Here is a 27,122-nt window from a genome sequence, read left to right on the forward strand (position 1 = left end):
TAATAAACAACTATTTTGGAAATTAACCAACCAGAATATACATATCTCTCTTGACGTAACACCTCTAGCTAGTTGGCGTTGTCCGCCTTCGAGCATCACTGATACACAAATACTTTGGAATTGGCCAACCAATGTAAACATATCTCTCATCAAACGATACCTCCAACAAGTTAGCATTGTTCGCCCCCGAATACAATTAATGAATAGTAACTCCAGAGACTAGCTAACAAGCATATGGTAACAAGCTCTTAATTTGTGCTTCTTATTACAATCCACCATGTACAAATAGAAAGGTGTTAGAAAGATTAAGCCCAATAAAGTATCTCTTCAACAATAACCATAATTAAAGTCACCAACTACTGAAAGCGAAGTTACTAAACTCTTGACATGATAATTGATCATCAATTCTTAAGGAGAAAGATTTATGGGATTCCCATTATGCTTGTTTATGTACTCCAATGTGGTTACCGCTTCATTTGCATTCCCCTTTGAAGACCAACTAGTCTCATAAATATGTGCGGTATTTTTCTTGTACCCAAACGAAACTAAAGTAGGGTACACAACATCGATCTAAGAGAATAGTATATTGTCGTATTTGAAAATTCAAGACTAGATACAAAACCCCTTAGTTTTACTTGAAGATAACAAAGTTGAGAGAAACTTATCTCGGATGTAACTCGCATGTGAGGTACAGATAGGTATTTATAAGATGCATGATCATGGGGGTCTTAATTTAAAAAAATGAGGAAAAAGAGGGGCGTGCGGTATGATGTCTAGCAGAAACAAAATTAAAATACAGAGGGGGGAAAGAAAGAAAATTAAGAAGAAAGGAAAAATGGGGAGCTGCATACCTGCTGTGTGAGTCCTTTTGTGCAATAAAAAAGAAAGGTAAATACTTAAATAAGAATGGAAGAAAAATATGATGAAAAGAGAAGAATGCAGACTCTATTTTGGTTCTCCAAATTGAAAACAAAATTAAAAAAGGAAGAGAATGAGTAAGGGATGTGTCCAATAGAACAAGAAAGTAAAAGGGAAGAAAAAAAAATGAGAGATGAAGAAGACAAGACGTAATTTACATTGTGGATCAGATTTACATTGGAAACATACTAACTTGTTTGGGTGGGAGTTCAAGACTTGGCATCTATTTTTTGTTTAAGTTGGAGACTTGGAGTGGAAAACTTCGTTTGATAAAAATTGTGGGCGCGTATGAATGATAAGATATTTGTTAAAATAAGAGTCCTACTCACTAAATCCATCGCCAACTCCATTATTCAATTCCCAAATCCGTTTGCCTTTAAATGATTCTTGGATAATTTAAAAACTTCATTTTGTCTTATTTTACAACTTAGATGAAGTCTGTGAAGTGTGATTCCTTTATCCATCCTAAAAAGATATCATGAAATCTAATTGCATGTTTCTCACACATATGGCACACCCAACTTTGAGGGTTACATAATTGAAATTAAGAAAGAAAAAATGTAGTCTTAAACTTGTGGACTTCCAAGGCTAATACTGGGCTATGTTGGTTTGCTTTTGTGAGATTAATTGAAATTATCCAAGGAATTAGTCTTCAATGTGTGGGCATCGAAAGCCAATACATGGGTCACATTGGTTTGCCTTGGTGGGCTTAAATGAAATTATCCAACTTCACTTTTGGGTTAAAAAATACCCCCTTGCATCATAGTGTTGAAGATAAAAAACAAAGTCTTGCCTAGTTTTCTACAAGCTAGATATGTACTGGGAGGGATGACTTTATCCTCTAACCAAGGTTGGGACTCTTCATCAAATATATTGTTAGGCTATGACACCTTGCAAAACAACTTTGAGGTCATGGGTTCAAAAATCTAACTCACCCATTAATATACTATTGGGATGTGAAAAAGAAATTGTTTTTTGTCAATTCAAGTTTTCTAGAGATCTGATCTGTTGGGCATCTGAAGGGGTGTTTCCCATTATTTGTCCTTGGTTTGATGGATCAGTTGGGGCTGGTACTTCTACCCTATTGGAGAACTCTTTGGTACATATTTTCCCATGATAAAAAAAAAAAAAAAAGATTGCAAGGTAAAGACATGTGACTATATTCAAATCTTTTCACCTATTTGTCAAGTACATCCCGAAGATGGAGGTTTCCACAAAAATTTCACCTTACCCAAATATTTATACTATTTTCATCATTATCAAGGATACATTACCCTCCATCCTTGAGGGAGCATTTGTAGGTATCAAATTTTTATGAATGCCCTTACAAATTTAATTAATCACAAGAAAGACCTCAAAATTATAAATGGGCCCACACATGCAAATAGAACCCAATGACAAACGACAAGCCCCCTATAAATTGAGTTTAAATTTTCATAAATAAAGTGAAAGGTCTAATCACATCTAAGTGATCCACATTAAATATTGGACCTTACACCCAATAAATGTGTCTAGCCCACCAATAATCAATAAAATCCTTAAAATTAAATTTGGACAAACTTAACCTTTAAACCAACCACTTATATCCTTTAAGTCAAGGGTATAGTTGGAAAGGTAATTTAACCTAAATCTCACTACAACATTTTTGATCTACAGCGGCGGATTTTTCCGTCGCTACAGGGTACTTTTTCCCTCAGTAAAATCTATCACGAAGAATGAGCAGAGGAACCAAGGTCCGATATTGTTGCTTCGGTCTCTAAATGTAGTAGCGGATAACATGCTCCGCTGTTGCAGGTAATACCTTTAACGACAGATATTAATATCCGTCACAATAGGTCAATTTTTTTAACAAATAGAATATAATACATATAGTGACGGATATTAGTAGTCGTTAGAATAGGTCATTTTTTAAAAAAATAGAATATAAGACATATAGCAACGCATATTAATATCTGCTGCAATAGGTCTTTTAAAAAAAATAATATAATGCATATAGCGGCGCATATTAATATCCGCTACAATAGGTCATTTTTAAAATTAGAAAATAGGGGTATCTACACCCCCATCTGACCTCCCACATTCTCATACATTTCTGTAATAACAGATTAAGTAAAGAAAAAATCATCAGCTTCAATAAGCTTTAAAAAAAAACACCAGAGAAGAGCTCTATTAGAAAACAAAATTCTTTATTTTATGCCATCAACCCAAAAGAGATTGATGATTGGAAATGGAAGAACTGAAAATAGTCTGCTTCTAATTAAAGTCAAGACAACCCACGATATGCTGGAATGAACTTCAAGCAAATGAAGAAACTAAAATATGACTAACAGAGAAATATATTATTATCTTGAAAAATATATAAGATGAAAAGAAATTTAGAACCATGATTTTCAACACACAAAGTTTTCAACCTCAAAGAAAAATGAGCATCCAATCTTATTTTCAAAATTAGATTGATATAGCCCTTAAAAAGGCATGAAAGCGAGAGGGCAAGCATACAAAAAAATCATACTCACCTGATATCAATGGTAGTATCATTAAAGGTCATTAAAGGGAGATGGAAGAGGAGGTGCAGTATAACCAGGTTGGTAGGGCTGAACATCAGAAGCAGAGAATTGACGTTGACAGTCAAACAGATAAATTATATTGCAATATAATTAAAATATTACAGCCTACATAGTTTAAACAATTAAACATAACAATTTGCGAGGTATATAAAAACCATCAATGCAAGATATACTAACTTATTTGATTTGAATATAAATGATTTTAACAAAAATGATAAGGAGGGATGAAAGGCAAAAGATGGTTTAAGTGATGAAAAAGTCCATTGAAGTTGGATCATAATTTTTGAAATTCATGCATCTAGCACCATTTTGTAAACCATCCTAAAATATAAAAATATAAAAGAACTTTGATAAGGGATATAAATTTATTAGAAACATTAATGACCACCCAATGGTTGAAAATATGCTAATGACCATACAATGCTAGCAAATATGCTAGTGTGTAATAGTAATGAAACAATGGACAAAAACATAAAATTATTAATTGTAAGAAAGAAACTGAAGCGAACTTCCAAACCTTTATAGTATTAAGAAATACTATTTTTTTTTAAAGGAATCAATTATAGGTAACGCTAAAGATAGTTTTACATATACACGTATATGCGATGAAATATTTATCAATTTATTCCAACAATTAGAAATAAAAAAGCAGGAGTACACCTGATGGCATATCTCACAAGTAATGTCCCCTTTCTCATCACACCACTGTTGAACACAATTTCTGTGTGCATACTGGATAAATGATAATTGTCAGGTCAGAATTCAATAGAAGCAGCAAATCACTTAAAATGGAAGAAAAAAAGGGCCCATACAAATGAGTTTGAATGAGCAAGAGATAAAGAGATAAATGTATTATGAAATCTAGTTATGATCTTTCAAGAATACCACGCATTTGAAAGGAAAAAAAAACTTATAAATTTTATTAATAATTAAAAAGTAACTTTTAACAATAATTAAGGATTTGAAGAGAATATTATATTTACTATTAAGTTATCACAAAAAATTTATATGATATAACATGAAACATAAAATAACTTAGGTATCTTGTATGGAACAGATCACCAAAATAGAACAATGTTAACCATTAGAAAAAAAAATTATACGATATAACATGAAACATCACAATAACTTAAGTATCTTGCATGGCACAGATCACTAAAATAGAACAATGTTAACCGTTGCAATATTTCAAAACAAATAGCAATGGTTTTACACACTATGTTACCAGGCCAAGCATTTTACACACCAAATCAAAGCCTTAACGATTAAGGTGTAAGCCTTGAGATGTAATGCTTAAGCTCATACACATTCATTTAAAAACAAAATAGAAAATTTCTAATAAGGAGGAAATGATGGGAATTTAAAAAAAAAAAAATTGACATTTCATGATTTCACATTTCAAGGTTCAATATCAAAATCCAAATTCTAAACTCATTAAAATCATTCTAAAAAAATCCTAAGCGTAATAACCACTCTAAGTACAACAACATATACAACTTTCTTTTTTATAGATACAACCTATATAATATCATTGTAACACTAGAAACAGAAATGGAAGAGAGTAGGTTCGGCATAAAGAGAAAATACAAATAGAAGCAGAAAAATAGTGGAAGAAGAGCCAAAAATTGCCAAAGTAACACATTAACTAAGGTTTGTAGAGATTAGGGTCCAAAGAAAATAGGCAATCTATATGGTTGAGGATTTTTATGTAAGTTAAGTATAATAAGTGGGGACAACTTTATAATGATGACGAACTACCATGAAATTATACCACAATTTTTTTTAATAAAAAATGGCTGCATCCCAATAAAGTGTATGCCATAGTCAAAAGGCATGTGGCTTCTTCAAGGCATAAGTTATTTCAATAGCTTTTAGAATCACACGTAAGACGTAGTCCCTGAGACATGCATGCCTTGAAGCATAAGCCTTTAACACCTTTGAAAACGTTGCAAAATAGAACACAACCTCAATAGTCACTACAAAAAAATTGCAAAAGAGGAACACAAGTTTAAAACGGTATTAAGCCATTTTTATTTAAAAACAGTATTAAACCGTTTTACTTGTTAAAACAGTTTTATTCATATATTAAACGACCTAATCTCCATCTCATTCCGTTGGAACGAACATTTCTCTCTCTCGCACAGCTACTCTCGATCGAACTCTAGATTGAGCCATTATCGTGATCTCATCTCTCTCTCAGTCTTTCCTTCGATCGACCTCTCAGTCTCTCCTTTGATCGACCTCTCGATCTTATTCTCTCTCTCTCGTCGACTCTTTGTGTCTGCTCTATCTCCTTCTTGAGGTTCAATGCTAACAAACTCTCCTGAATCCATATCGAAGAATAAATATTGAAGAAATCCAACCATTTTGAGAGGAACAACTGTTCCTCGAGATTCAACAGTTCTCTTTTACAATAACCCAAAAGACGATAATCTGAGAAAAATTGGAGCAAAGGTAATATGGTTTTCTAGCATTGAATTTGTAGATCTAAATATAGATTGAAAGAGTTGGAGTATATTTGTGCTTGTATCACACACACACACTTACTCTCTCTCCACAACTTCCTAGATCTAAGGTTCACGCACACTCTTTCTCTCCACAGCTACCCAAATTTAGGTTCGTAGATATCAGAAGTTGAAAATGGTGGATTGAATGACGATGGATTGATTTAATCAAAGAAACCCTAGTTTTTTTCTGCACTTCGCTTCTTCTTCCATTTTTCTGAGAAGGTAAGATTTCCTTAACAAATCTCACCTCAGATTCAACAAAAACCTTAGAAGAAAAAAATTTCAAATTTCAATAATTTAACTTTCTAAAATCATCAATTTCAATTTTTTTCTTATAATTTGTTGTTATTGTTGTTGTTTCATCTTCATTAGATCACTAAACAAAGAAGGAATCTCACTTCTGAATTTCAAATCAAAACTCATCAACAACAATGAATTCTATTCCTTCATATCACGCTATCCAAATCAATGAATCTCACTTCCGAAGTCTATGGGTTTATTTGTTTCTGTTGTTATCTTTGGTACAGAGTTTTCTACTCTCTTCAAAATGTGCTAGGTTTCTTTTGATTCTTTTTTTTTTTATTGTTTGGTTTGCTAAGATTTGTAGTTCTGCCGTACTATGTTTAGTTGGATTGTTTAGTAGGAATCATATTGAAGTTTATTAGATTTCGGGTGGTTTTTTTTTTTTTTATTGATTTGATATTTTAGTGTTGTACTCAAATTGGTTGAATAACTAAGTTGCATAGTTTTGAACTATACTGGCTTTTATTTTAATTTTTCTTGTGGTTCTGTTGATTAAGATGTTTGGTACTTCTCTAATTTAGCTGGAATATTGGGTTTTTGTGGTTCTTTTTATTGTTTTGGTTTGCTAAGATTTGGAATTTTGCTATGAGTTTTCAATTTTGTTTCAATTAATATGTTTTCCACTAATATGACCACTAAATACTTCTTTGCTCTCTGCACTTGATCTATGTCAATAATCACATAATTTTAGTATCATTTTAAAGAGTTCTATAGCTTGTTAGGGTGGATGGTTGACTGATCCTAACACACTGAGGTCTCCCATGTGAGTTTGGGGACTATGTTCTAGCTTCTTCAATACACTAACAATCTTAATTGGTTGAGGACATGTATACTTAAATTATATGCCAAGGGACTAGTTTTAAGGATCAAAAGAAAATGTAAAGCAGGTTTTACGATCAAAAGCTAGGGAGAACATATTCCCAAACACTACTTAAGTCATTGACACGGTTACGGCTATTGAGGTGCAGTAGAGGCAATGGTAAAATGAGGCTTTCAAATTCATTTTTTTCTTTTATTTTTTGATTATCAATATCTTTACATGAATGGAAATTAACGCATTTGCTGATTTCAAATGACTATATTTGTCTTTGATCCTTGAAAGTTATAGTTTATTTGGTGTTCTTTTATTGGCTTTGAATAGTTGATCTAATAATTTTATACATTGTCATTGCCATATATCAAAGCAAATTAGTCGACTGTTCTGAGAAGCAGTAATGACAGATTATGCTTCTTTACAGTACATATGGTTTGTTGCATACAAAGATCATTATGTTCTTGAATGACAACCTTGGATGTGTGCCTCGTGTATGGAAAATGCATGTGAGATCTTTTCAACCATCTTCTACTGATATGTATATTGCTCCTCTATCTAATAGTTGTCCATTAAGTAGTAATCTTGCTGTCTAAATTTACGCACGCAAGTATACGTATCGAAACAAGTAATAAAGTGATAAGAAAGTATCGTTTCCACAGAGACTAAATACCAATCTATTGCTAATTACCAATTTATCTCATTCTAATTTTATCCAAACAAAAGTAATAATAGGAATTAAAACTAAACAAGAAAATAACGTAGATAATAAATTTGAAGTTTAAAATCAATGAGTGATGAAATCTAGGTTTATAATTTCCCCCAAACAATCCACTTGATTTAATTCTCCTTCCCTCTATGATAAATTAATCCACTATAATTGTCATCAAAGAACAATAAATTCTCTACAAGCCTCTTCCGATGATCATGTAAAAATACCCTTCTAGACTAACTCCCTATATGCCTATGAGAATCAAATCAAGAAGAATTCATTAAGAATAAGTTCTTATAAGGAATGCACATACAACCTGAGTATATTCCTATCTCAAGTTAGCATATGTTAATCTATCTAGGTCATGAACACAAAATAACTCTGCCGATATTATTAAGGTTCACCAAATCAATTCAATCAATGATCAGTTAATCGAATCGTATTAAACATTGGATAGAATAAACAGTCACATGTGGGATCATAGAAGAATGAAAGAAAACTAATCAAATATCATGAATGGGTTCGATTATAACTCTAGAATAGAAATTAGTTCTTCATTGAAAAGAAAACAAAATCACAAAAGTATTTAGCCATTCTTAGATTACAAAATTAAGAGTAGAGCTAAAGTTAAAGAAGATAAAACTCAAGAGCCGATCTCCAATTCTCGTCCTCCTTCTCAATCTTTTGCCTCCAAGAAAAATCCCAAAACTTCTATCCCTGAATAAGGGTTAAACTTTCCTATTTATAAGTATGGAGTCATTAGGGTTTCAGAGTCTCAAAATCCATCTCTAATTCGGTCATCACAAATTAACGTGTAAAGCTGGAAACGTAAGCAGGCCATGGCCTCCCAATATATCATGCCGCGGCTTGTATTTTTATATTTCTGTTATGCCCGCCGCGGCCTCGTTTTCTATTAAGGTGCGGCTTGAAGACTTTCTAGCTTGTATGCTTAGCTTCCTTCCTCCGAGAGTGAATAAATTTGAGTCCAGAATTTCTCCTAAACGTATGGAAACATCCCAATGTTCCATATTGTTCCTAAACTGCAAAATAAGCATAAAAATCAAATGAAAACATATAATCACATAAAAAGTATAAAACTAACTAAACTTAAATAAAAACAACTAAAAGACTCTAAAATTAATAAAATATTATATTTAAAAGTGATTAATTCGTAGGTATAAAACCTACTCATCAAATCTGCACATGAATTTTTTTTCAATATAAGCTTTTAAGGTCTATTTTTCTCTTAAGGAATTTCATATTTGCATATTTTAGCTAAGGAACTTCTTGTTTATAATACTACATGATCTAAATTGGGAGTTTTGGGGGTGAAAAGCAAAATCACAACAATATTAATAATAATAAATAATAGATCATCATTGTCGTCATCATCATCATCAAAGACTTATCCCAAAAATTGGGGGTTGGTTGAACAAATCTTATTCCTCCATTAAATTCTACTTTAAACCATGCCTTTTGTTAATTCAGTTGTGTTCATATCTACTTTAACTACGTTAATTCATACCTTTTTTGGGCTTTGCTCTCATTTTTTTGAATTTTCAACTTGCAAGTTAATCACTAGCATTGGAGGAAAAGAAGATAAAGCAACCTGTGTAGTTGTTGAAAATCTTATATCAAGAGCTTTGCGAGGTATGTGTTTTTTAGAAGAATAATCAATAGATCATGGTAATTGTTGACGATACATAATTCGATCATACTATCTTGATGGAAATGTCCTCTTTGTGTTCTATGCTTTGCATGATCTTTATCGTTTCTATATATTGTGGTGTAGTATCTTCTTTTTCTAGTAATGGCACTCGCTGCATACAAGAGAGTGAAAATAAGATATAAAGGATTTTCTCTATATATAGTGGTGTAGTATCTTCTGTTGGGATCGTAACAATGCTGTTGAGATGTAATGTTTTAATGATTCCTCACCTTAAAATAAGGAAGAAATGATAGATTTATCTTTTGATATTATTTCTAAACTTGTTTCAAATGACTGACAAGTAGGTTTAGCCGAACCATCTATTTTTATAATTAATCTTGAAATAATGGGAACTTATTTGCTGTTGATTGCATTTGTTCAATCTCTACAATCCATCTTGCACCCCCTTTCATTGACATTGTTCTATGTTCTAGGTTAGGATCTTTGCATTGAAACAATATTTTGCGAGTTTACTAATCCTTGGTTCACTGAGGATGCTGGCGAGCTACATTGCAAGTGTTTATATGATCAACTTGGGTTCAAAGCCCTCTTCACCTAGTCGACTTACTCACCGCAAAAGAACGAGGTTAAACCCATTTGGGCTGCTTTTACTTCCTCCCCTCCTGATAATTTTGCTCGTATTAGTTCTGAATTACTCGATAAAAATTTAAATTGTGATTTGTATAGGACTCTGTAGTTTATACTTCATAAATGGGGTTGACTCGTTCTGAAGCATGAAACTTTTTATCATTATTGATGGAAATATTACTAAATTTAATACTCAAATAGTAGTGATTATAATCATTCTTTTTTATGAATTATTTCCAATAAATTTGTGATCGTAATAATTCTTTCCATATAAATTATGTTTAGGAAAAAACACCAAACGGATAAAACTTCAGTTAAATTGTGTAACCGAATAGCATTTCAAAATGTTTCTTACTCGGATTATTTTGCTTCATGGTGCTATGACAACCTACTTGAAAAATCTAGACAAGTATAATGTACGTTATCTCAAGTATAAATAGCTAATTCTCATATAGACAGAGGATCACTTGATTCTTATCATGCAAGCTTTGTTTTGGTAGGTAAGCTACATTAAGGGGGAATCATACACAAGAACTTTAGAATCCAAGCTTGGGTCACCACTCCATAAGAGGTTGTTCACAGCTTAGAGACACATTTGGTTGCAGAGTATGTACATCCATCCTTTTTTTATGCATCGAGACATTTGGTTGTTCACATCTTTTTGTACATGCGGTAAACATTCCCGTGTACATCACTCTTAGGTGAACCTCAGTAGTATTTACAATGATTATAGAATATGGTTTGATGGGTCAGAAGTATTCATATAGAGTTGTTGACAGGTAAGCAACTATTTCTCAATGCATCTCTCTCTTAGCTCATACTCTTGTTCTACATACATGTTTAAATGAGATGCAATTTTTTCTTACTAGTGTAAACAATATTTGTTGTCCATAAGACTACCCGAAACTGAAGTAGACACCCCTTCCTATGCTTGGTTTAGGGATATTGATTTTGAAATTATTGTTGTGGATGATGGGAGTCCTGATGGTATTCAAGAAGTTGTAAAACAGTTGCAACAACTGTATGGAGAAGATCACATAGTAAGTGTTATACTTGGGCCTTTAATTTTTTTGGATTGGTTTATTTAGGCTTTGTGATAACCACCCATGGTTTTGCTCTCGATAATGCAGCTATTAAGAGCTACACCAAAGAAGCTTGGTTTAGGTATGTCTATCCTCTTTTTTTTTTTTTTTTTTTCTGTTCAACATAAACAATTAGTGACTAATATGCAATCCCTAATTTATTTTAAGCACCACTTACTCTCATGGGCTGAAGCATGCATCCGAAAATTTTATTGTTATCATAGATGCTGATCTATCTCACAGTGTAAATGTATTTGATAGGATTTAGAATCATTATAGGGTTTTGTTCTAGTAGCTTACTATGAACGGTACAGTAGTAGATATAGCCTATGATACCTTGATGCTGGTACACGTGTCAAATCAAGTATGATAAAGGATGTAGTGCAAATATTCTTTAAATTTTGTGAAGAGAGATCGATCAACCTAAATGATGGATCTGAAAAATATTATATTAACTATCCAATATCATAAACTACCCAAGGAGCTGTGAGAAGAGAAAAAGTTTCTGATACAGAGGATGAAGTCATTGTTTGATAGGCACAGTTCTTATAAGTTTCTCTTATTTTTCTCAACTTTTAACAGCAAAAGCTTTTTAAAATCAGTTGATTTCTTCTTCAAATTATTATTTTTTATCATGCTCTACAATTTAGTTTTATTATATGGATTGATGTGAGGGTTCACGAATTTTTCCTACTTCAGGGAACTGTTGGTGGACTTCTATACTAGTTCAGGGAAAAGGAAGCCTAACCAGGTTATCATTTTCTGGTACTTTACTTTACCCATCTAACTCTACCTTTACTGATACACAAAGCAAGACTTTGGAAATTAAAATCATCATAATTGAAGTCTTATCACTGTAACTTGTGATTGGCTAAACAAATCATGTTCATTTATTTCTATTCAAAGTAATGTTATTGTTAGCACCTTCAACATGCATGTTCTTTTTGATGGGGTTGCAATCAACATATTCATTAAACAATCTGAATCAACTTTCTTTTAATTTATTGAATTTGTGTATATATATATATATATATTTATATATAGATATATATCCGTTGCATTCATTTTTTCTTTCTTAGTGTGGGTAATTGAAAAGGAAACATATAAGTTATATATAGATATATATCCGTTGCATTCATTTTTTCTTTCCTAGTGTGGGTAATTGAAAGGGAAACATATAAGTTCTCAATTACAGATGATTTGTTTTTGTTCGCTAGGTAATTGTTCATGTTGATGTTCAAGATCATGTGCTTGTAAAAATACTGAAACCTGAACCTCATCTAGAAGGCCTGATCATTGCTACATGTTCAGCAGGTTGTCTCAAGAGTTCATAGTTTCTACTTATTCCTCAATATTCATCCTAATTACTTAGTCCTCATTAGTTTGCATTGTTGTTTTTTATTGAGCGGGAAATTTGGGAAATCTTCTCTTGACAATTGTACCTACAATTTGTAATGAGGATGGTAGCCCATTCGGCGAAAGTAGTATTTGCAGTTCTATTGGACTATCCTATGCATCCTTCTCCATGGTGGTAAACCAATCTTACATTTTCCTTCTTTCCATTAAATGAAACAGAATGAGTGGTGTTTGTTGTCATATATTTTCCTTCTCCATGGCGGTATTTGCTGATATATCAAGAACAATGATACTAGTCTTGATCCCAAAATTTGAAACTATTTTCATTGCAGATTTTACCACACTTATCCAACGAGAAGCTTGTAGGTGACAAGGTGTCTTTCTGGGGTAAATTAACTGGTGTTCTTCACCAAATTGCTGAGGAATTATTGGCACCTCTAACCATTGCTGTTGTAAGTTCTTTTTATGATCTCGGTTTATATCCTTAAGAAATGCTTCACTACCTCTACTTTGTTGGTGGTTAATTCAAAATTATGCTTCTCTATGGCTTATTAGATTGTGGGATTCATCTTTGGGGCAACTCCATGGCTGAAAAATCTCATCATTGGTGATGGAGCTCCACTAAGAGTGATCCAAGACTCTATCAAATTACTTGGGTATGTAGTATTAAAAGTAAAACCTAAGCTTATCTTGCAAAACATTTGGTCTTTTTTATTCTTGAATGCTGATATCAAAATTATTCTGTAGAGATGGCACAATTCCTTGCATCACTCTTATTCTTGGGGGCAACCTCACTCAAGGTGAAAATCTTTAATCATTTAGTTCACCACTTCGATTGATTTAAATTCAGAATCTTAACCAAGTTTATTATTTTAAACTTAAAATAAGATTACGGCCAGCTAAATTGAAACCTCTGGTTGTTATTGGAATTATTTGTATACGATACATGATCCTTCTTGCAATTGGAATTCGAGTAGTTAAAGTAGCGGGCGATCTTTGTCTCCTTCCCTCAGACCCATTGTTGCAATATGTGCTTATGGTGCAGTTTACACTGCCACCAGCCATGAATATCGGTATATAGCTAATACATATTTGATGAAATCCTTTCAATCATCTCTTCATTATGTCCAATTGTCGAATAATTATGTGATAATATATATTTAATTATGATTATGAAACCATTCACAGGTACTATGACACAATTGTTTGTTGTGGGTCAAGAAGAGTGCTTCGTCTTCTTTCCATGGACATACTTGGTGGCAGCTCTCGCTCTGACTGTGTGGCCTCAATTACAAAAAACATGACTCACAAGTCACAAACTGAACCAAAGATCTCAAGCAGTGCTGGTTGCCGCTACGGCTAATCAGATCCTTTCTTAAAGGTTCGATTGAATTATGTAATTGATCTCTTTTCTTATAAAAATTGTTTCTGATTTATAATCTTTTTGTATATAAATTAATGTAATAGAGAACCTTGAAGTTTTCTATTTGGGTCTATTTTAACAACGGGTAATAGGTGTATAGAAAAAAAAATTAATTGTTTTTTTTTTCTTTAAGTTTAGATATCGATTTGTAATCGATGCCTTAAAGTCTCAGACTAGGTACATCAGTCTTATAGACATCGGATTTTAAATCGAAAGCTAAGATATATATTTTTATATATAAATACAGATTTGGAACGGTTTTAAGCCATTCCAAAATCTGAGTTTTGCAACGGTTTTTAACCGTTCCAAATCCTAAGATCTTGATGCCTTCCAACCGTTTAAATTCATTAACGACGCCTCGATTAAAACGGTCTGCCAGCCATTTCATAGTGGGTTAGGAACGGTAATAAACCATTCTAAATTTCCATATTTGTTGTAGTGAGTGCTCCTTGTTTTTGAAACTAGAGTGGTGTATCTTAACAGTTGAAGAAAATGGTATCTTTTTCATTTAAGAAAAAATGGGCACCATTTTGGATTTTTCAACTTTATCTAGTAGTATTTTCCTAACTATAGAAGTTCCTTTATTGGATGGAAAGTAAGAAACTTTACGATGACTACAAAAATTATCCAAAGTAAAAGAGGAAACTCAAAAAATTACCCAAAGACGAAAGAATGGAACTAGTCATTAGTCCAAAAAGACTAACACAATGTGAAAAAGCCCAAATTTGACAGCCTTGGGCCATCAAATTTCATAAAATTTGATGGACCAGGAAGTCGAATTGGCATTGAATTTTTCATTATCAATTTTTTATTTCAACAGACCGAAACTGTCAAATTAATGAAGGATGAGAGAAATTTGACAGCTCTAACCATCAAATCTGGGAACATCAAGAATTTCGACGGTCCTAGACTGTCAAAATTCAATTTCTAACATTCGTGGGCCTTGGCCCATTAATTTTTTCTGTCGAACTATCCAGTTTTCACGTGGTGTAATACAGATGATGGACGAGAGAAGACAAGTAAATCAAACATGCACAGCAACAATACTCACCAGATCATACTGTTAGCATTAGACAAAGACTATGTTAACACTTTATAAAGATATTATTAACATAATATGAAATATATGTCAAGACTGAAATTCACGTCTTGCATTATGCAAGTGCTAAAACTCAAATTCTATATATTATAAATCCCTAGAAAAACTAACTCCAAACTGTGCATATCCTTTTGCTAAGGCATAGTTTTAAAAGTTGAAAATCAGCTTGACCAAAAAGCTAATCAAGTCAATTACATGACTCGAGTATTATTTTTTTTTAAATATAAATTGACCAATATGGCAACCTTCGATCTTGGCTCTACATGGTTCCTTTGGTCCATGCAAGCTTTTCCCTATATATATTGGTCATCGGGCTTCACTTCTTGACTGGTATTTGATTTTCCATATACCCAAATATTTTCCAGTCCAATGAAACCATAGATGAAAACAAAGCATTAAAATGGAAAGTAGATTGATTTTCATCTCTGCTCGTGGGAAGTGCAGAATAATTTTTTTTCACACCCCTAAAATGGTGTGTTCCAAATCTAGATGGTAGGAAGATGGTTCATAATAATTCTACAACAATAACAACAAAACCTTATCCCAAAGATATAAACGAATCATGTTCTTCTATTCCCTGTCCAAAGTCAAAGGTTCTCTTATGGGTGTTGAATCACAGACCTGTCATCAAAACCCATCTACACTCACTAACCTACTCACAACTGTGTCAACAAGCCAATAAATCAATATATGCTCCAATTAACAAGTACCTCAGTTTATGTTACACAATTAAAGCATTTTGAAGTCGAGGGACGAGGATCCTTCATTCACCAACAATTAATCTAATTAGATGATCTGAACTGCAAAATCCAAATCTATTTTTCTTATCTTCGCCATATTTTCTGACAATACCAAAAATAAAAATAAAAATATAAAAGATCATCCAGTTGGATCATTTTAAGCCTAAGGAGAATGGAAAATGGTGGGTCATGTGTCACACACATGTGACATTATAACTACATCTACATCTCGAATCAAAACTATAGGATCTGCCATATAAAGAATCCCCACCTACAAAAAAAAAATAAAAGACAATTATTCACTAACTTTATTGGGATTGCTAATCACTACCAATCATTTATACTGCAAAAACACAATCAGCTTATTTCAATATATTTTCCTTATACTAATTTAGTATATACCTTATGTCAGATATGGTGTTAAGGTGTAAGTTTAGTCTGATATAGGCCTCTGAATCAAGAAAATGGATATTATTGCAATTGAAATGAGCTGAAAAGAAAGAAGCTTACCAGAATCCAAATCAATTGAATCACTATCATTCCAAGGATCCCAGGTCCAAAGTGGTGGATGGGGAAGAAACGTGCAGAAGGGGCCTTGTGAGCAAAATTTGTAATTACATGCTTTGACAATGTCTAGACCTAGAGAGGGGGTGAATAGGACTAATTAAAAATTCTTCTAAATGTGAACACATAAGTGTGGCTGATTTTTTAATGAATTCGTTCTATTTAAGCAATCACCAAATCATCCATGAAACAAAGGATTTATGCATGCAATGATTTATCATGATATACATTCAGATTTGCATGAAGATAAGGAAATTAGAAAGAAGCAAAAGACACGCAATTTATAGCAGTTCAGCAACTGTGCCTACATCCACTCCCAAGAGAACCCCAATCGATGGTTCTTCAATGTTTACTAAAACTGAGGTTTTTGGTTCACCTTAAACCACACATAGAATTTTTTCCCGGGTTAATTCTACAACCCTAAGATTGAGTGAACCACATCTACTCAAAATGTCTAAGTTTTATGCTTTGGGAACTCATCAACCTTTATCATTCAACTTGAGTCCGCAACTCAATCAAGTGTTTGATTTTGGAGAGAAAATCAAGAAAACTGTTACAAGAGTATTTTGAAGTTAAAGCAAAATAAACAAACTCACAATTATGATGAATGAGATGAGTTTGTTAATCTTTGGTTCTTCACTTCTTCCTTAGTCTTTGGCTCCTCGCCTAGCTCGATGTTAGAGTGTAACTGCTTGAAGGATGAAGTTAGTGAAGCTTGATCAACTCAGGTGAAGTAGCATGATGTACATGGTTTTGACCTCACCCAACGATTCTTCTTCCTTTGTTAAGCCTCTTGAAGTGTACTTATTTGCTTGGGCTTAATTCAGAAGTTGTTGATCAAAAAACCAATGAAGCCTAGAGCTTCTAATTTATAGAAAGTGCACTCAACGGCTTCTTGTCGGGCGCACCGACTAAACTTAACGGTCGAAAATGTTACCGTTAAACACTATTGGTAGCTCTGTCAGTGGGACCGATGAGCATTGTGATGATGGAACCGGCAGAACCATGCTTTTGCCACTGATAGATGTTTTTTCATTTTGTTCTAGTGGTGGATATCGGTGGGATCGACAAGTTGTTCATTGGTGGAACCAATGACCATTCTGTCAGTGGAACCGTTAAGATTATGTTTCTGCCACCGATACCTTGAGTTCCACTCTGTTTTGTCGGTGCCTGACAGTGGATCCTTCACTCCTACCGACAGCCTCTATTTTCCTTGAGATTGAGCTGGTTTTGGTATGAACTTAGAATACTCAAAATATGCTTCGATAATAATTGTTTTGATGCTCCACGGGTGATGATATCCCTTGTCCTTGGTTGGTCTTGATACGCTACGGATTTCTCTTCATTCGTTTTGAACAATATCTTTTAGTAGTTACAACATGACAACATACGACTAATCTTGAAATTGACAAAACATGGTACTAACAATCTCCCCCTTTGTCAATTACGAGACAAAACCAATCCTAGACTACCAATTGGGAAATATTTGTAAAAGTAATCAAGTACATATAGAGCCCAACAGGATCTTACACAAGATATACAAATACAAAATAGTAAGATTTTTAAATGATTACAGACACATTCTCAGATAGAGGATGTAGGATAGTAGATATCTCCCCCTTACTCATTGTATTATTCATATATTTCTGCATCAAAACAATGGTTCACAGGTGGGATGTCGTCTCCCCCTTTTTGTCAGTTGTTGACAAAGGGCGAAACACCCCAATGCCAACACACAATGTATACAAATAACGAGAACACACAGTAGGGTCAACAGAGATATGGATGCATAAGAGTGAATATGTCAAAAAGGAGAAAGCATGAATCAGCAATATGTGAAAAATGGAGCATGAAATAAACATAGATTCATTACAAACAGTATGAAGCACTGAGTATAGATAAATACAAGGCAAAAGGGAATTGATTAAGGCACACGCCACCTGATTCAATTCCATGATTCATGACTTAAGACACATGACATAGACAGAACAGAATACTAAAACATTGGTACAAGTAAACTATAAGAACTAAACACTGCCCGAGCTATCATCTAAAGTGGCGTTCCCCGGGGCATAGGAGCGAATAAGAGTCTTGAGGTATCGGTTCATCTTCTTAAGGTGCAACTCCAGACGAGTTTGCTCTTGTACCAAATTGAGCTGAATTGCTTCCAGAGTAGTCAACCGAGACTCAAGGTCGTAGGGGGCAGCCTGAGATGGAGAGGGTGCATCCGGAGGAGGGGGGTGTGGGCCCGACGGGCTGGGCCAGGTGGGAGGGGGCACGGCTAGAAGGGAGATCAGCATCTTAGGGAGCATGGAGGCAGTGAAAAGCTCTTCATGAATCACCGGACTGGTATCAGTCGGAAGGCCACAGAATACTGCTAATTGAGAAATAAGATGGCCATAGGGTAAGTTACCTGACGTGCGACCTGAGCGGGCAAAGTCAAAAATCGTATGGAGGAGGTACGTTGCAAGACACATGGCTTGTCTGGTTGCAACACAATACAGGATATCAGCCATGTGTATTGCAACATCGGTCTTGTTACCGACAAGCGGATAGAGGTTAGATGTGAAAAGTTTGTAGAGAATTCTATACCGTAAGAAAAGATCCGTGCCATGAATAGCATTATCCTTGACCCACTGGATATCTCGACGACCATAGAAGACATCCATGTATGCGTTTCGACGAGTCCCAAGGTCAAAAATGAGATTAGGATGTCCAACATGAGTGCAAGTGATTCCCAGGATGGAGGCAATGGTGGCGGTAGCAACATGGGTGCTGACCTGATCAGGCGTGCCGAAGGCCACCACATCGAAGGAATGAGGAAAGTCACGAGAATCCACAATGCTGGCATAGAATCGACGAACGCGGGATGGGAAGACATCTCCTCTGAACTCAAGAAGAACTTCCCAGCCCATTTGATGAAGTAAATCGGGGATGCCAAATGGGTGTACCACAGCGGCGTCAACGCGGCGTTCACATACAATCTTGCGGTCTCGAAGGGACTGCAGACGATCTAGATAGATGCGTTGATCATCATCGATATCTATATCTGAAGCAGGGGTTGGAAGATGTCGAGAACCCCAGGGAGGAGGTAAATCAACTTCTTCTTCATCGTCGTCTTCTTCGTTAGTGGAAGAGGAAGAGGAGGATGAGGAGCGTGCATAAGAGGTAGAAGCACACTTGCTTCTAACATTTCGCCTGGCCGTTGGAGGTCTGGCTTGGCAACGGTGAGCCATGAATACGACCACCAATACCAAGGAAATCAGGGCAAGTAGAGCCGTAAGAATCATCATGATGGCGAGAGACGAAGGTAGGAGTGCAAAAAGAGAGAAGTATGAAGAAGGAAGAGGGAGAGGCAATGGAACAGTGAGGAAGATGAAAAGGCACGAAAGACGAAATGAGCAAAAAGGCTTTAAAATGATGAAATAGCGTGCTGTCGGTCGGACCGTCAAATTCTGTCGGTTCCACCAACATCTGCCGATGAGTAATCTAGTGGTGGAACCGATAGAATGCCCATTCTGCTACCGACAGATTTTTTTTTTCTTTTTTTGTTTAATAACTACAAGACTAACATTCCTCAAATTTTCCAATAAGTTCATATAATGATCGGGGCCAACCAAATGTTCAATGAAGGGCTGGAGTGGGAAGCAATCCTGCATCCCGAGTGCACACAGGCATTCGTCCATTATGTCAAAAGTACCCTGCTCATAAAGAGCAGACTCCAATGGATTTTCGAAGGTGATCAAACCTCAGGGAATCTAATGGCTTAGTAAGAATATCAACGTGTTGACTCTCAGTTCAAACATATTCCATCTTAATTATGTGTTCTTCAACGAGTTCACGAATAAAGTGATGCCGGATATCAATATGTTTAGTTCAAGAGTATTGGACCGGATTCTTTGAGATATTCATGGCACTAGTGTTATCACATAAGAGACTCATCGTATCTTGAGATATCCCATAGTCCGCAAGCATCTACTTCATCCATAGCAGTTGTGCACAGCAACTTCCAGTTGCAATGTATTCAACCTCAGCGGTGGAAAGGGATATGGAACTCTACTTCTTACTATGCCTGGCAATTAAGCAGTTCCAGATGTAGAAACAATCGCCACTAGTAGATTTTCTATCATCCATGTTACCGGCCCAATCAGCGTCTAAGTACCCGGCTATGATGAACGAGGAATCAAATGAATGCCAAAGACCATTCTCGGTAGTACCTACTACATACCTGATGATTCTCTTAACAACTAGGAGATGAGACTCGTTAGGATCGATTTGAAAACGAGCACAGGTTACTACACTGTAAGAGATGTCGGGCCTACTGGCTGTAAGATAGGAAAGGCTACCAATCATACTCCTATAGAGATGCTGATCCACACTCTTACCTGAGGGATCTTTAAAGAGCTTGAGAGTGGTGCTCATAGGTGTATGGTGAGTTCGTCCAGACTTTAAATCAAATCGATCTACCAAGTCTCGAGCATATTTAGTCTGGGAAATTAACATGCCATTCTCGAGTTGTTTAATTTGCAATCCCAAAAAGAAGCTGAGTTCACTAACCATGCTCATTTCGAATTCAGATTGCATAAGGTGGGCGAATTTGTTAGCCAATCCTTCAGCAGTGGACCCGAACACAATGTCGTCCACATAGATTTGAGCAATAAAAGTGTGACCTCCAACCTTTTGAACTGACAGAGTTTTATCAACGCTCCCCCTTACAAATTTATGACTAATCAGAAATTGAGTCAATCTTTCATACCAAGCACGGGGGGCTTGCATAAGGCCGTGGAGAGCTTTTTCAGTCTGAAGACTTGGTGAGGATGTTTGGGATCAACAAAGCCTTTTGGTTGTTCAACATACACTTCCTCATCCAATAGGCCATTTAGAAAGGCATTCTTAATGTCCATTTGAAATAATTTGAATTTCATAACACATGCAATGGACATCAAAATTCGAATTGACTCAAGTCTTGCTATTGAAGCGAAAGTTTCATCAAAGTCAATCCCCTCAATATGAGAGTATCCCTAAGCAACCAGACGAGCTTTATTTCGGACAACATTGCCAAGTTCATCAGATTTGTTCTTGTAAATCCATTTTGTCCCAATGACATTTTTATCAGATGGTCTTGTTACAAGATGCCACACCTGATTCCGAGTAAATTAAAAAAGTTCGTCTTGCATGGCTTGGACCCAGTATTCATCGTGGAGGGCTTCATCAATATTTTTAGGGCTTCAATTTGGATGTGAAGTAGAGATGACTATTCAACGTCTCAAGTTGTCGTCGGGTTTTCACTCCGGTATGAGAATCTCCAAGGATTTGACTTGCAGGATGATCCTTGACAACAGGTAGTGTTTCTGGGACCTGAGACGTTGGGGATGGTAAGGATGTAGGAGGGAACACTTCCTTGTCCTCAGTCTCAGGGTCAGAGGGACCATTCTTCTTAATGGGTTGATCTTCGATCACCACATTTATGAATTCTTGAATGGAGGAGGTCCTCTGATTAAAAACTCGAAAAACACGACTGATCGAAGAATATCCTAGAAAGATTGCTTGGTCGCTTTTCGAATCAAACTTCCCCAAATGTTCCTGATCTCTTAGAATATAACACTTACTACAGAAGACCTTGAAGTGCTTGACACTAGGAGTTTTATTGTTCCATAGTTCATACGCTATTTTGTTTAAACCTGCTCGAAGATATACTTGATTGATGATGTGACAAAAAGTGTTTACAGCTTCGGCCCACAGACTTTTGGGAAGATTCTTACTATGTAGCATGACTGTGGCCATTTCCTAAAGAACGCGATTCTTTCTCTTAGTAACTTCATTTTGCTGGGGGGTTTTCAAAGCTGAGAATTCATGTCGAATTCCATTTTCATCGCAGAATTGTGTGGATCGACTATCCTCAAATTCTCCACATTGATCACTTCTTATTCTACCAACGATAGATTCCTTTTCTGTTTGGATATGCTTCATAATCTTTTTGAATTCATCAAAAATATCAGATTTTTCTCTTAGAAACGTGACCCAGGTAAATCTAGAGTAATCATCAATAATTACCAAGAAATGACTCTTTCCACCTAGACTTTGTACTTTAGTGGGACCCACAAGGTCCATGTGTAAAAGTGCTAGGGGTTTTGAGGTTGCAAGAGTGGTTGTCTTTTTGTGGGTACTTTGAATTTGTTTACCAATTTGACACTCCCCACAAACATCTCTTGCTTATTTTCCCAACTTGGGTAATCCTCTGGCTAAGCCCTTTGAGGCAAGTCAAAACATGTTCTTGTAGTAAACATGACCTAAACGTTGATGCCATAACTAGACTTCATCAATTTGAGCAATGTTGCTTACATAAGGGATAGTGGTCTCTCCTGTGTTTTCGATAACATAACAGTTATCAGAAGTGCGAAGACCTCTCATGATAATTTTTCCAGTTGGAGTGGAGATTTCGTAAACTTCATGACTGAAACTCACTCGATGATCCTTGTCACAAATTTGGGATATGCTAAGAAAGTTATGTTTCAAACCATCTACGCACAATACATTTTCTATTGTGGGCAATGCAGTACCACTAACAGATCCTCGTCCAATAATCTTAACGGTGCTGCCATCACCAAAAGTGACTGAACCTCCGTCAAAATCAACCAAGTGGCTAAATTGACTTTGGTCACCCGTCATGTGTTGGGAACAACTACTATCAAGGTACCATGGCGAAAGATTTCCAGCCTTGAGGGCTGTGTGAATTACAAGGCACTTGTTATCCCTATTTTTGACTTTCCATTATAGAGTCATCTTGGGAGGTTGAGGATTACATTTAGGAGGAGAATTCTCCTTAATAGATGAGCTCTTCTTAGGAGACCTACCCTTCTTGGGTGATCTTGAAGGAGAATTTTTCTTTGGATATATTCTTCCACCTTGGTTTCCTCTACTTGATTCAGCAAGTGCTTTAGCTTTTAGGTTCAGGCAAGCAATCTGTTTGAAGAGTTCCCCAATATTATTGTTTTGTTTGGGAGGAGATGAATTATTTACTCCCTCCACTTTGAAGACTTTTCTTTCTTTGCTTTTTCGACTTTATTTTTCAGTGGATACTTCCTTCATCATACTTCTTCTTTTCAACTGATAAAGATTTGCCAATAGGGATCTGTGAGGTTGTGTGGTAGATGGTTTTGAACTTGATGCATTCAAATTTCATGTGACCCGTTCCACCACAGAAGTTGCATGTGATAACTTTCTTAGAGTTTTTCTTAGTGTTTGATGACTCTCCATGCACAAACACAGTAGGAGATGGAGGCGATGTAGAAATATACCTATCATAGCCTAAGCCTCCTTTATCACCATAGGTTTTTTGAGCTCCTAGAAGTTTTTGTAACTCCAAGCTTCCTTGAGTGTAGTTACGCTCAAGTCTAGTCTTTTGTTTTTGCAGTTCATTGATGTCAAACTTAAGAATTTTGTTTTCATCACGAAGATTTACTAATTCTAAGTTTTGACGAGCTATTGTGGAGTTAGCCATCGAAAGAAGGTTCTTAAGTTGTTGAAGATTTTTTATCATCTCATCTTTCTCAATCAAAACTGTCTCAGATGCAGAGAACATGCTAGACTGTCTTTCTAAGGCTGTTGAGAGTTGGATCTTAATGTCTTCTAATTGAAGACCTATAGAGAGTTTTTCCTTGTAAACTTGCTTATATTCGGCATGCTACTGTTCCTTTCAAAGTTTTTCTTGACTCTATTTTTTGGTCAGTTTTATATGACTAACGAACAATTGGTTAAATGCAGATTGAAGCTCAAGTTCATTGTTATCCTAGCCTTCTCCTTCTTCATCAGAAGAAGAGGTGACTAAAGAGTGATTCTGACTTTCAGAATCCAGTTCCCCTTCAATTTCATCCTCATTCGGGATACAGACCATGGTGCCTGCCATAAGGATCCGAAGAGTGTTTTGGTATTCAGTATCTGAAGGAGTATCTAGCTCTTCTTCATCCTCTGAGTCATCTGAGTCATCCCACATGGCCTTAGCAGCCATTGTTGTGCCCTTAGTCTTAGGTCTAAAGAGACCTTTGGACTTGGGTTTAGTGGGGCACACATTCGAGTAGTGACCACGACCACCACATGTGTAACACTCAGTATCTTCCCTTGATTTAGATAAGGTTCTACCTATAGGCGCATGTCTATCTACCAGATGATTACGTTTACTAGTGTTATTAGGTCCTCTTCTTTTGAAGAACTTTTGAAACCTTGAAGCTAATAAAGCTAAGTCTTCCTCATCCGATTCAGTTTCTTATCCTCTTCAATCAATATCTTCTTATGGTCTTGGGAGGAATATTGAGACCCGATACGAGATGTTCACTTTGATGTGAACTTTGAAGACGATGTCTTCAGGACCTGAGTCTTCCGTTTTGAGGAAGGGCCTTCGAGATGAAGTTTGAAGGTGGTGAGAGAGCCCATAAGTTCCTCAACAATCATTATTTCCACATCTCGGTACTCCTCAATTGAGGTAACCTTAGAGGCAAATCTCTTAGGCAGGGATCTTAGGATTTTTGCACAAATCCTACCCTGAGGCACAGTCTCCCCTACATAAAACATAGAGTTGCAAATGTCACTTAGACGTGCATAGAACTCTTAGATAGTTTCGCTTTCCTCTATTTTAATGTTTTCAAATTGAGTGCGGATGGGTTGAAGTTTAGATTTTTTTACTATACTCGTGCCTTCGTGAGTGGCCTCTAGAATTTTCCATGCTTGCTTGGCCGACTGACACGTGCATATCCGTTGATACTCATCATCGTAAATGGCACTAGTAATGGCGTTAAGAGCCTTGTAATTATTACTACTGTCTATTTTATCCTGTTCTGTCAATTTTCTTGATGGTCTCGGAACAGAGGTAGTGACACCATCTACCTCGATAATGTCAACGGGAGGTTCCCAACCTTCCTCAATCATGTCCCATACATCCCTACTTAGAGAGTTGATGTATATCATCATTTTATTTTTCCATAAGGGATACTTGATACCTTCAAACATAGGTGGACGAGCCGATGACCATTTATCTGCCCTAGACATGATGCAAACTCATGGATCACTCAGGGTTGTTAGACCTTTCTATAGTAACATGCTCTGATACCAATTGAAATTACAGGCTTTGACAATGTCTTGACCTAGAGGGGGGCTGAATAGGACTAATTAAAAATTCTTCTAAATGTGAATACTTAAGTGTGGCTGATTTTTTGCATGCAATGATTAATCATGATATATGTTTAGATTTGCATGAAGATAAGGAAATTAGAAAGAAGCACAAGACACGTAATTTATAGTGGTTCAGCAACTGTGCCTACGTCCACTCCCAAGAGAACCCCAATCGATGGTTCTTCGGTGTTTACTAAAACTGAGGTTTTTAGTTCACCTAAAACCACACATAGAATTTTTTCCCAGGTTAATTCTACAATCCTAAGATTGAGTGAACCACATCCACTCAAAATGTCTGAGTTTTATGCTTCGGGAACTCAGCAACCTTTATCATTCAACTTGAGTCCGCAACTCAATCAAGTGCTTGATTTTGAAGAGGAAATCAAGAAAACTGTTATAAGAGTATTTTGAAGTTAAATCAAAACAAACAAACTCACAATTATGATGAATGAGGTGAGTTTGTTAATCTTTGGTTCTTCACTTCTTCCTTAGTCTTTGGCTCCTCACTAGCTCGTTGTTAGAGTGTAACTGGTTGAAGGATGAAGTTAGTAAAGCTTGATCAACTCAGGTGAAGTAGCATCATGTATGTTGTTTCGACCTCACCCAACGATTTTTTTTCATTTGTTAAGCCTCTTGAAGTGTACTTATTTGCTTGGGCTTAATTTAGAAGTTATTGATCAAAAAACCAATGAAGCCTAGTGCTTCTAATTTATAGAAACTGCACTCAACGGCTTCCTGTCAGTGGCACCGACCAAACTTAACGGTAGAAAATGTTACCATTGAACACTATCGGTAGCTTTGTCGGTAGAACCTCCAATAGTTATCGATGGGACCAATGAGCACGGTGGAACTGGCAGAACCATGCTTCTACCATCGATATATGTTTTCTCATTTTATTCTATCGGTAGGACTGACATGTCGTTCATCTGTGGAACCGATGACCATTCTGTCGGTGGAACCATCAAGATTATGCTTCTGCCACCGATACCTTGAGTTCCACTCTATTCTGTCGATGGCTGACGGTGGATCCTTCAGTCCTGTCAACAACCTCTATTTTCCTTGAGATTGAGTTGGTTTTGGGATGAAATTAGAACACTCAAAAGATGCGTCGATAATAACTTGTTCTGATGCTCCACGGGTGATGATGTCCCTTGTCCTTGGTTGATTTTGATACACTACGGATTTGCCGTTGGTGTAACGCATGCTGATTTCTCTTCATTCGTTTTGAACAATATCCTCCAGTAGTTACAACATGACAACATACGAGTAATCTTGGAATTGACAAAACATGGTACTATCAAAATTAAGGCAAAGACATGGGAAGTTTCCAGTTATGAAACTCTGCTAAGTTCTGTTTATAATAAATCTGTTGTGAAGCTAGAATGTTTCTGTTGATTGGTGGAAATGTCTTACTCTACTTTAAAGTTCTCACATAATGCCAAACATTGTGGAACATGGTTTTGTTTCTGGAGCATATACCCATAACACTTACCAATAAAGTGTTGACATAGTCTTTGCCTAAAACAATAGGCAGAAGCATACCTGACCTTTAGAATTATACCATGGGTTTTACATTTGG

General features: G+C 35.8%; 1 protein-coding gene and 1 long non-coding RNA gene across 2 annotated transcripts; both read left to right on the forward strand.

Annotated features, from left to right (window-relative positions):
- Positions 1 to 5,612: 5,612 nt before the first annotated feature.
- Positions 5,613 to 10,312, forward strand: LOC147384541 (uncharacterized). The gene is made up of 3 exons (XR_015173060.1): positions 5,613 to 5,939; positions 9,390 to 9,468; positions 9,961 to 10,312. It is a non-coding gene; the product is annotated as an uncharacterized LOC147384541 (long non-coding RNA).
- A 1,185-nt stretch (positions 10,313 to 11,497) lies between these two features.
- On the forward strand, positions 11,498 to 13,871 carry LOC147384542 (protein PIN-LIKES 5-like). Its single transcript, XM_086424952.1, has 8 exons — positions 11,498 to 11,542; positions 12,414 to 12,510; positions 12,603 to 12,757; positions 12,858 to 13,004; positions 13,108 to 13,208; positions 13,300 to 13,358; positions 13,446 to 13,625; positions 13,741 to 13,871. Exons 1-8 carry the CDS (start codon positions 11,498 to 11,500, stop codon positions 13,854 to 13,856), a joined length of 900 nt encoding a protein of 299 aa, XP_086281078.1. The 3' UTR covers positions 13,857 to 13,871.
- The last annotated feature ends 13,251 nt before the right edge of the window (positions 13,872 to 27,122 follow it).

The sequence above is a fragment of the Akebia trifoliata genome, chromosome 15 (assembly GCF_017979445.1).
Source record: "Akebia trifoliata isolate Shusen 1 chromosome 15, ASM1797944v1, whole genome shotgun sequence".
Classification (NCBI taxonomy): Eukaryota; Viridiplantae; Streptophyta; class Magnoliopsida; order Ranunculales; family Lardizabalaceae; genus Akebia; species Akebia trifoliata.

Coding starts and splice junctions, on each gene's coding strand:
- LOC147384542 (XM_086424952.1), top strand. CDS start 11,498: ATGAACGGTACAGTAGTAGATATAGCCTATGATACCTTGATGCTG. Junction 11,543..12,413: donor CCTATGATACCTTGATGCTG/GTACACGTGTCA, acceptor TTTGTTCGCTAG/GTAATTGTTCATGTTGATGT. Junction 13,359..13,445: donor CAACCTCACTCAAGGTGAAA/ATCTTTAATCAT, acceptor AAATAAGATTAC/GGCCAGCTAAATTGAAACCT.